An 11,254-nucleotide genomic window follows, 5' to 3' on the forward strand; every position below is an offset into this window, starting at 1 on the left:
GCTCGGGGGCTATGCAACCCAGCAGCAGCCCATGCAGGCAATCTCAACTGAAGAACAAAAAAAAAGTGGCAAGGAGCCTGATCTTTTTTTCCCCCGCCCCTCCCAGAGCCTGCCTGAGCTGTGTGGGGGCCCAGTTCTTCCCTCCCCAGCTGCGGCGTCCCCCTGGGACAACCTGGGCTGGGTGCCAGAGGGCATGTGCCACCACAAAGGGAAGCACTAGCCCCATTGCAGCTTTGTAGGGAAGCACCAGGCCTCCGTGCAGATCACAGACTACTTAGCCCACCAGCAGCTTGCCTTCCTCCACTCTGACCCTGGAGAGATAGGTAAGCTCTAAGGATCGGGCCCCCACCCTTGTGTTGTGCCACCGGAGTTTAATTTGATTTAATTCTCCCTATATAGAAATGGTAGAAATGGTGGTTTTTTTAAAACCCACAATTTTAATTTAGGGAGAACTAAACCAAATTAAACTCCCGTGGCATGTACAAACACCCAGTGATTTTAAGGGGAGAGCGGGCGGGGGGCAGTTCTCGTCCATGTTTTTGCAACTGTATTTCTTGCAGTTGTTACAAGATGAGCAATCAATTTCTTATGCCTCTTTTATGACACAGAGCATTCAGGAAAATTTAATAGGAACACTAAAGGATTACCTAATAGTTGGCATCTTGTTATTTTCCTCACCATGTCTCCAACCTTCATGCAAAACAATTTCATTCTGGGACACATCCACCACATGTGGTAGAATCCTCCCAGTTAACCACATTCCCTCTAACATTTCCCTGTTCCTGTACCATAAATACATTTCAAGTGAGGTGATAAACCACCAATATAAGATAACTTTCTTTTACTATTGTACAGAATAATGTGAGGACCGTTGTTCCATATGGTCTCCCATTCTTCAGTACTAATTTCTAGTCTAATGTCATTAACCCACTTTGTCATAAACCATGTTTTCTCTTCTGTACAGCTATTCAAAATGACTTTGTGTAACACAGACAATAGGCCTGTGTTTTTCCTAGGTGTGACCAATAAATTCACTTTCTTTCCTTTCAGTAAAAAATAAAATAAAACTAAGTGATGGATCCTAAGAGGTGGCCCCCAAGTATATGGTGGTAGTTAGACATAATTTGATTTTTCCAGAGAGGATCATTGTATGCTTATTAAAATTAAATGGCTGAAAAGTAACTTCTAACACTTTGAACTGCAGTTACTGCCACTTACCAACAGAGTGTAAAAAGAAAACAAATCACTTATATTTACCCGTAAAAAAGGAATCCAGTTGGCTCGCTTTTTTAAAGCTATGCTAGGATCAAATGTACCCCAGTTTTCTGATCCAGGCCGCCCAGTATCATAAACTGGAAATGTTCTCATCACCTGCTGTTTGTGGAAGACGCTTCGAAACTTCCGGACAACCTGAAAAGTATGTAGAGAATGTACCCCGACAGGCTGTACAGGACAGGGCAGGTGCCCAAGAATAACCTCAGAACAACATAACTGCAACATGACTAGGCCTTTGAAAGAGAGAGGATCACAAAGCCTTATGCTTCCTTCTCATGTTTTTACAGCAGAGATGATGAAACTGCCTGATGCTATTTTGAGAACCTCCAAAGATGAAAAACTAGATTATTGGCACATTGTACAAATAAATCCATGCTATGGCCTAGCTTTGCAAATATTGCTTTATATACTTAACTTTAGGTATGTTATTAGTCCCAATGAGACAAACGGGACAACCGGTGGGCTTATTTTTAAATGAATACATATATGAACATGTGTACATAATTATTATATACCTCTTCTATATCCCGGATGGGTTACATGGTGATATTTTTATAGCAGAAAAGAGAAAACTGTCCCATATTGTTCACCTTTACTGATAAGCCTGTAATTAATTAGGAAGATAATTAATGGCATGTAAAAGCCTGACCCCCAGTGGTAGTGACCAGTAACTGTTATCATCATCCTTGGCAATCCTTCGCAGCCATAAACAGGGATCCTGGTTTTCTCTGATAAAAAAAAAAAAAAAAATCCCCAATTTTCAGATTAAAAACAGTAACCCAAAATCCATATTCTTCCATGATTAAAATGAAACACTACTAATACACACTCACAGATTTTACATATATGTATATGCTAGCCAATTGCCTATCAAGAATGATGGGGGAGGGGGGGCTGGGATGCAGTGCCACCACCTAACAACCCATGCTGCCGCTGTTCTGCATCTTGCAGGGAGCGGGGCTGGCCTCGGCTCCCCCACCCTCTGTCTTGTCCTCGGGGCAGCTTCAGAATCATGGCAGTGCTTCCCTATGCTTGGAGCACTCTGATTTGCTGTTTCTGTCAGCCAATCAGAGCGCAAATAAAGCATTACAGACAAAGGCTTTTATTTTATATATAAATAATATATATTATTGGCGTTTCATTTTAATCATGGGAAAATGTGGATTTGGGGTTACTTTTTAAAATATGAAAATTGGGGATTTTTTTTAATCAGAGAAAACCAGGATCCTTGGTCATAAGACATGCTAAAATGAAGTGAGACAAGTCTGAGAAATGAACTCGTGTAATGGCAGGAGGGTCAGCAGATAGAATAAAGCCCTGGTAATTATGGTAATTTTTTTATGGATTATAGATTTACCTTAATCAAAATTACCATACATGTTAGACAGCAATGCATCCATGTTCCCAGTAATTGCTGTACTATGCTATAAGGGAAGTTATCCAAACTTTTAACTGCTTTCCATCTGGATGCACTTCTTATCAAAGACAAGGTACTCACTTCCTGCCGCACACAATGCTATTTGCACTCTTCAGTCTCCAGCCCCACCCTGCCACCCAGCTCAGTGGTTTGGGGGTTTTTTTTAATGATCTTATTACCAGGGAAAAAAGCTCCATCTCATCAGCCGAGTTCTTGAGATTATCTGTATCATAGCAGATACCAAAGTGAGAAAGGAGAAGTTGGAGCTGAGGTTTCAGCTCATCAGTTCCTATGCAGTGACAAGGCAACATGAATGCAGTGTCCCTTTTGTGTGGCCCTATAAGAAACCAGAACTCAATTAACTGCAGTTTGCAACAGTTGTAAGTGACATCTGAAAAGCAATGGTCTTTATTAGCATCCAGACAGCACTCTCATCCTCCCATTCATTATGTATATTGAAAGGTTTTAAAGAATTTAGTCTGACACAGAATATCCAATGGATATTTATTAAAACCTCCATATCCAAAAGTTAAAATACTAATAGCTATTTTGAATGCAGCTTGCTCCAGTACTTTATGGTGTTATTGCTGTTATTGCTAGAGGAACACTTATTTGCCAAAATGGAAAGCACAGGGTAACTAATGCATCCAAGTGCCTGAACTATGACAGCATTGCTGGTTCACAAAACACCCAGGTGTTAGTCAGTCCTTCCATTAACTCTTCACAGCCTACAAGCAAGTGAGGTATGTTAACTATTTTTGTTTCATCACTGCTATAGCAACACATATGATTATGGCGCTGCTGTAAATTTTCTCTCAGTAGCATGCTCCTGAAAACAGGGCTCCTCTTCTTCCTCTGTATTAAGAATGAGCGAATCAGTTCTGATGCAATTACTTCCAACACCACCTACACCTGACATGCACCACCCCGTTTTAGAAATAGTTTTTTGGAAATATTAAAATATTCATGTTAGGGTTTTTTTCCTCCTGATCCTGTTCTTTTTTCCCAGCTGCATCTGGAACCAAACTTGCCAATGGCTCATTGTTCAAACATTGTTCTATTCTTGACTAACCTAATAATGTCTGTAAGTTTTGCCACCCCACTTCTCAGATTTTCAGTAACTGGGTTTAGTATGGGAGCTTCAGGTAATGCTTCCACCTTCTGCTATGCTAAAAAAAATTCAAACATTAAATCCTGCTATTTGTTTTCTGATGCTAAGCTGATTAACAGTTGGCAAGATTTTGCCCTTCTTTAGCAATGTAAGTCATAAGGCAGCCCAGGAGGAGTTAAAAGCTTGGAAGCTGTAAGTTCTGTGAAGGGCAACAGAGTGTGTATCAGGACACTTGGGATCTGTTCAAGTATATCCTGAGATGGATGGAATCAGTACAAACTGCAACAGTGGATAAAAAAGCACAGGATGATATGACCAAACATGAAACACCACATGTGTAGGGGATGCTGTACTTAAATAAATTCATTCATTCATAAAATGTAAAAGTGCATGGCCCCAAACATGATAGAACATGAGGAAAGTATGTAGAATGATGCAACCCAAACTGGGTAAAATAGACATATAGGATAGTTAAGTAGTAATATGCAATTATGTCTGCCTGATGTAGGCATTTCTAATGTATAAAGAACAGAACAGAAAGGCACTTTGGATTTGTGTTTAACTCTGCACTATCCCTGTTGCTGATCAATCTGATCACCCAGCTGATTTTATGAATAAAGGCTATACTAATTTCATACTTGCTGAACAGCAGTTGCATGCTTATTTGAACTGTGTTGCAGTAGTACCTGTTGGGAACAAGCAGCAGACTCCCCACAAGATTTCTGAAAGTTCAAATATTAAGCTGCTCTCCCCTGGGCATTATATTGACACCACAGTCAAAGCATTTTAATAGATATGTTACAATTTTCTGAAATTCAGCAAGACCATGGGGATTTACTGAAGCTATATATAATCTAATATATTAGATCAGTGTTTTGGTCATAATGGGCCATCTGTGTTCCCATTCTACACTTCACTTCATCTTCTCTTTTAATGTTTTGTTTAATCATTTTGTTGTTTAATCCATGTGGCTCAGATCTAGACAGGATATGACTGAAGCCTGCAATGTTAATATAATACTGCAGAAAAAGCCATTAGATAACCAGTTACTGAAGCAAAACATCAAAATGAGCTCAGTTGCTTTTGAGTAGCTTCTTATTACCAATTCCCTTGCAAAGTGAATTACCCAAATGCACTTTAAAACAAGTTACATGATACAAGATAAGACAATGGCCTTTTGGGGAGGGATGTTTCCCAAGACACCCACAGCAATAAGCCTAAAAATATCCTCAAATCCTCAAATGACCCTCTGCCAACTCTTCCTCTACTGTGAGGTCTTGGGCCCTATTCTGTCCCTTCCTCAAGAGAAGAGACCTTATCCATACAAGGTCATAGCACTGGATGCACCACTCTTGTTCCAGTCTCACAGACCAACAATGGTACAGAATTTATAGGAGTTTTATCCTGGAAAACCAGCAGCCAAGGGGAACAGACTTGAAAAACATAGCAGGCTTCAATATATTTCTGTGCATAGTGGGCATTTGTACATGCCACATTTTTTGTGCTTTCTTGCACTGCAATGGCGTGACTGTTTGCACAAGTGGGTTTTCCAGATGCTTTAAAAGTCCTTCTGGCACATTGAAGTAAAACACCTCAGATGTAGTTTAGTTTGGCTTGCCATGAATTAAAGCATCACATCCATGGAGTCATTGAGTGCAAACACAAAGGCACTCCAAGGCACATAATGAGCCTCTTTGTCCACCAGATGGTGCTGTGACTTTTTCGTAGTTCACCACTTCAAATTGTTTTTGCTTTCGAATTGCTTTTGCTTTTTTTTCTTATACCATTTGCCAGCTCCCTGCTTTCACAGCGGTGTGGCAGAGCATGGGGTGGGGGCCCTAAGCTAGGCAGACAGCACTGGACCATCGCACTGTCCTCAGTGCCGTCCAGGGACCGGGCTTAATTCACTCAAAAACCTAGTGCATGCAAACACTGATGCAATGCTCCAAAATAAACAAATGTAAATGTTATAAACCTATTTAATTTAATGAGGATTAAGCCTCACAGTACATACAGGCTCAGTGTTATTAGTATAGCAGGAAGAGTGACAATTGCTAATAAATGTCCAAAATCAGCAGTGCACCTATGATGCCTCTCACAGAACAGTGCTAAGGACTACAACAGCCTTTAGGGTCCCTTAAAACTGAAGCATACGGTGTCCCGAAAGGAACATGATGCATGCAGTGGTGGATCCTCCAACTTCTTCTCCTTTCTATTAAGCCCTTTTAGGGCACGTACACAACCACCATTAAGGCAGTACAAGCAGTGGAGGCAACTATGTGCAGGAAGTAACGTTTCATGCAGCTGCACTCTCTCTCCCTCACCCATACTGTGTGTCTCATACCCTTCTCCATTTTAGAACCTTACAATTCATTCTTTACTTACTGTTCTCCTCACCAGCACACATTTAATGAATCATTCAAAATTATCTTTACTCTAGGACATATTATGCCCTTCTGTAACAGATCGCCCTGCCCAGCACCATCTTCCTAGTCCTCTGCACCTTGCGTGGGGCACTCTTGGATCCTTCTTTGGGGTTTTTATGTCCCGCCTTACACTCTCCTGCCACGTCTTGATGGAAATTAGGATGATGTGCTTGAGAGTGGGAGGCTGCCTATTGTATTGGGTATGTTGGGGCCTTTCCCCTATGTGGGACTGACCCCTGATTTTCTCTAGCTAGGCCTCCCCATCTAAATCCACTAAACAGGGTTTGACTCCGAGGCTCTAGCCTTTTCCATTGTCTTAAGGCCCAGGGCTCCTTTTCCTGCTCCAATCTCGAGCCTGGTCCAGAGGCCTGGGCGCCAACCCCACAGCCAGAGGGCCACAAGCCCAAAACCAGGGGCCAATCCCGAGCCTGCAGCCTCCAGGCCACAAAAAAAAAAAAAACAATACCAAAATAAAGCTGCACCACAGGCACACCACAGCTCCCCGGCTTTTAAGATTGCGCCTCTCTGGGGCTTCTCGCTCCCCTGTCTCTCTGGGGCTGGGGTTCTCACGTTGCCAAGGGCCCCCTAGGAGGCCTCCTCCAACCCCTAATAGCCTCTCCCAAACTTCTGGTATTTTATACAACGAGAAACAAAACACAAGCCCATGGGCTGTAACATAAATTCAAGCTGCTCAGCTGTTACATTATTCCTGCCACGTCAGGGGTGCTCTATCCTTCCCCCAGTCTTGGAGCTGTACCTGCAATCTGGACTCTCCCCTCTGCTTGCTCTGGGAGAGCCCCTTCCCCCATGGCTGCTGGCAGGGAACTCCCTGCCTGGCCTCAGCCTGGGAGTTATATAGGAGCCAAGCCCTGCCCTTTCCGGTCAGCTGACACCCACCAGTTGCTGTAGCAACCTTCATTACTACTCCGCAAGTAGCAGGCACCTCAGTGCCTTGCTACACCTTCCATATTGCACTAAACTCTCAAAATAGAAAGCAATGGAGTGTGGGGGCAGGGGGAGGGGGAGGGAGCAAGGTTGCAAGCCACAGCCCTGATTTTCTCACTCACACTAGTCTACTTCCCAGCTACAGAAGGGAACAATCTTCTCAGATGACACAGTTCTGTACTCTCTTGAATTCAGGACCAGGCCATCGAAGGGACAACTGAACCACTGGATTGAAGCTATTTTTTTCAGGGATTCTTTGCCTGTGAAGTGCCACACACATTTGTGATGCTATATGAACAACAGAATTCAACAGAAATAAGGAAACACCAAGAAGCAGCTTTCCTGTGTGTTTTTTGGAGAGATGTATTGCTTAATTAGTCAATATACATTTGGGCAGCATTTGAGTGAAAGCCAGAAAGATAAACATTTCAACACTTGTTATAATCAAAATAATTCCCCAGTTTCTTGATCAAGTGGAGTCCACCTGTATTTTCTAATTGGACTCTTAGGCCATTTGAACATGGCACAAAAATGGCCTTCAAAGCAGCTTAATGCCTTTTTGTACTGCTTTAATGGTACAGCTGTTTACAAATGTCAGCAATATAATGTGCTTTAATGGTGCAGCTGTTTCTACATGTTGGGGGCGTAATACACATTAAATGACTTTGGGATGCAGCAAAATAAAACATGTCCAAGGTATTTTAGTTTGCTACCTTACAGCTGCGGAGGGAAGCACCAGGCCCTGTGCAGCTCAGGGGCTGTGCAGGCAGCCCATGCAGGCAGCCCAGCAGCATCCTGTGCAGGCAGGCTCCACTGAAGGAAAAAAAAAAGTGGCTAGCCTGATCTTTTTTTTTCCCCCTCCCTGGAGCCTACCTTCCTGCCCAGGCTGGGTGCCTGCAGGCGGGTGCTGTCACTGCCGTGGAGGGAAGCACCAGCCCCCTCCTCCCCCCCAGCTCAGGGACTGCTTGGCCCACTAGCAGCTCACCCTCTCCTCTCTGCTGCTGGAGAGGCAAGTAAGGATTGGGTCCAACCCTTGTGTACATGCCATGTGGATTTACTTCTCCCTAAATTGAAGCAATGTTTTTAAAAACCCACTGCTTCAATTTAGGGAGAATTAAACCGAAGTAAAACCCCATGGTGTGTACAAACGGCCTTAATGACAATTCAATAAAAGTTCTATGCAACCTTACTAAAAAAAATAAAAAATAGATGGGTGGAATATTAACGAAACTGCCTTTTGAATTCTGAATCTTTTAAGCCTGCTAACAAATCTCTTCACTTTCCTCAAGTGCACCATCCTTTTACTGAGGTTTTAAGGGAAGAGTGGCCATTTCTCACCATCTGTATATGAAGAACCAGGGCACAGTAAGAAACATACATCAGAAGACAAAGATTCACACCCAGCAACACTTCCAAATTTGTCCTGGTTGTCCTGGGCCACATCAGGGTGTTTCTCAATAGTTACATCCATTCTGTGAGAGATGGGCAAATACTGGAGAACCTGAAGATATAAATGCAAGCATCATTACTTTGATTCACTGAAAGGGCATTAAAGCCATTGAATCTATGACCAAAGAAGGGAGGGTGGGAAGGAGACAAAGGCACAGAAGAAAAATATTAACCATGATTAGCTTTCAGATTATGAACAACAAAAAATTGAAAACTGCTTTCAATTACTTTATTGTGTAATCACTAAGTACAGTAAACAACTACTCAGATTTGCATTTGTATTTTTCTCTAGTGAACCCTCATATATTATCTTATTGTAAATTGACCTTACTACAGGGGTACCATTAGATAGTATGGGCCTCTGAACTGTTGCTACTTCTAATCTAGCCTAGAGACAGATTATGCAGTACGCTAAAGCCAAACTCCACCTTCCCTGGAGGTTTGACTTTTCTGACAAATAAATATAACAACCATAAGCCAAAATAACCTGTCCAAACTTATTCCTTCCGGGCTGCTCTGTTCATGCCCTAGACCAGAGGTGCTCAGCCCCTGGCCTACATGTCACACCCAGCCTGCTGAGCTGTGTCAACCGGCCTGCGAGGCTCCCCTAGCTCTTGAAATGTGGTGTCCTCCCGGTTGCTGACTGGTTGCTGGAGGGACACATGCCCCCCTTGACTAAGGTGGTACCAGTCACCCATAAACACATGGATTCTGTTTCCCCACTAAGGGTTTTTTACAACATCAGAAAGTGGGTATGTGGCTGTGGTATCTCTGCCACTGTAAGTGTTTAAGTGCAGGCTCAACAAGCATTTATCTGGGATAGTTTAGCCAGGGATGATCCTGCCTTGAGCAGAGGGTTAGACTAGGTGACCTTCTGAGCAGTGGCAATGCATAAGGGGTGGATGGGGGTGCACATGCACCCCCTAACAGGCCATGCTCTCCACTTAGGGGATGGGCAGGGGGGCAGGCGGGAACTCTGGTGCCCCCCCTGTGAGCGCTGGCCAGGGAGTGAGAGCACTGCAGCTGCTTCCCACTCAGTGCAATCAGCCACAGGGGTACCCTCCCCCCCCAATTGGTTAGATTGGCTGCCTGTGGGGGGACCCCCCGGTTGGTGAGATTGGCCATGTTGGGACCACCCCCACCCCAGTTGCTGACTGGTTGCTGGGGGGGGGGCACATGCCCCCCCTGACTAAGGTGGCACCAGTCGCCCATGGTTCCAGACCGCAAGGCCTGATACTGGCCTGTGGGGCAAATGGTTGAGGACCTCTGTCCTAGACCAGTGATTCTTAACCAGGATACTACAGCACCTGGACTGCAACGAGATCCTTTGAAGTATGCTGCAGGGTGCTTCACAATGTTAGCACTATGCAAACAGGGGCAGATCTAGAGGCAGTGCACTGATGTACTTATACCCCATTTTGATCCCTTCAATAGCTAAAGACATTTAACTCAGGTGTGGAAATATTAACTCAGGTGAACATTAGCTCAAGTGTGGAAATCACTTTCACTAAAGCATTGGAGGCACTGTTTAGATGCTCAAGGAGGCTTGATTTTGTTTTATGAATCTGAAAAAAAGATGTACATGCAACTCTAATGACTCCAGGACTAATAAAACAACATATCGGGATTATTTTTGCCTAGGTTGTTGTGCTTTTATACATATGATATAGCAAATTAATACTCATTCCAATAAAGTTATTTTTTGCTTCAATCTTAAATTGAATAATATAGCTCTAGGCCCCTACTTATTAGCAAAACTTCTAGTTTCTTTTTAACTGGAGAAAAAGGTGTGTTGTGTTATACATAATGATGCACCAAACCATCTGCACCCGTTTTCAAAATCTTAGATTTACCCATGCCCATAAATTATTCACAAGAAAACTCAGAGCTCAAATAGGAATCTGCAGTGTCAAAAACATTCTGCCCCGTTGTGGTATTTTTGAGTTCTTTGCAACAGAACAATTGTTCTATTATTTTTCCATATTCAAAAAACAAGTGAAAGCTAAGAGCTAGTATTTTCTGAGGGGTGCTTGGGGTCTAATGAGAGGTGTCTTCAGCCTTAAAAGGTTGAGCCACTGCCCTAGACCTTATCAATCCCAAGTAGCTAATCACAGCTATCTTAAACTCAGGAATGTCTTACCCCACACTTAACAGAATTGTGTGGTTTACCAGCCTGTCATCAGGCATTTTGACAGTGGAGTTTGTTTCACCTCTATGGGTTTCTTGTAGGTTTAACCTGGTTTAAAACCTACCTGGTTTTCAATTTTTGTTGTTGACATTTTTACCCTTGCTGCAGCGTTCCTGCAAGGATTTCCCTCACCCAAAACAAAACTGCCTTCAGTTTTCAGATACCTTATCATCCTCCAATTCAGTCAAATCATTTTTCTCTTGCTCTTCTTACCCTAAGATAGCTGTGAATGGCCTTGAGTGAGTGTAGGTGACACACTAGCCACTGTGTGTAAATAACTAGGTCTTCCTGGGTCACCACATTTACAGGATTTTTCTTTCCTGTTAGGAAGTTTTCTCGGGCAACTGACAGCCTTGCAGCCCTCTGAACTGCATCATTGTACTCCTCCATAATGTGACCAACTTGCTTCTATTGAGAGAGAAAGAGACAAAAAAAAAAAAAAA

The 11,254-nt window shown here is 43.1% G+C and overlaps 1 protein-coding gene across 4 annotated transcripts in view; it reads right to left on the minus strand.

Annotated features, from left to right (window-relative positions):
- Positions 1 to 11,254, minus strand: part of LOC109299620 (transmembrane protein FLJ37396) — a 218,140-nt gene that overhangs the window by 177,170 nt on the left and 29,716 nt on the right. For all 4 annotated transcript variants that reach the window (XM_019520116.1, XM_019520117.1, XM_019520115.1 and 1 more), the window contains exons 6-9: positions 11,025 to 11,219; positions 8,513 to 8,675; positions 2,872 to 3,029; positions 1,258 to 1,410 (exon numbers count right to left, since the gene is read on the minus strand). In XM_019520116.1, coding sequence (XP_019375661.1) covers positions 1,258 to 1,410; positions 2,872 to 3,029; positions 8,513 to 8,675; positions 11,025 to 11,219 — 669 coding nt within the window. The remainder of the gene's footprint in view (positions 1 to 1,257; positions 1,411 to 2,871; positions 3,030 to 8,512; positions 8,676 to 11,024; positions 11,220 to 11,254) is intronic.

This window comes from Gavialis gangeticus, unplaced genomic scaffold (genome assembly GCF_001723915.1).
Source record: "Gavialis gangeticus isolate Ggan-Ray unplaced genomic scaffold, GavGan_comp1, whole genome shotgun sequence".
Classification (NCBI taxonomy): Eukaryota; Metazoa; Chordata; order Crocodylia; family Gavialidae; genus Gavialis; species Gavialis gangeticus.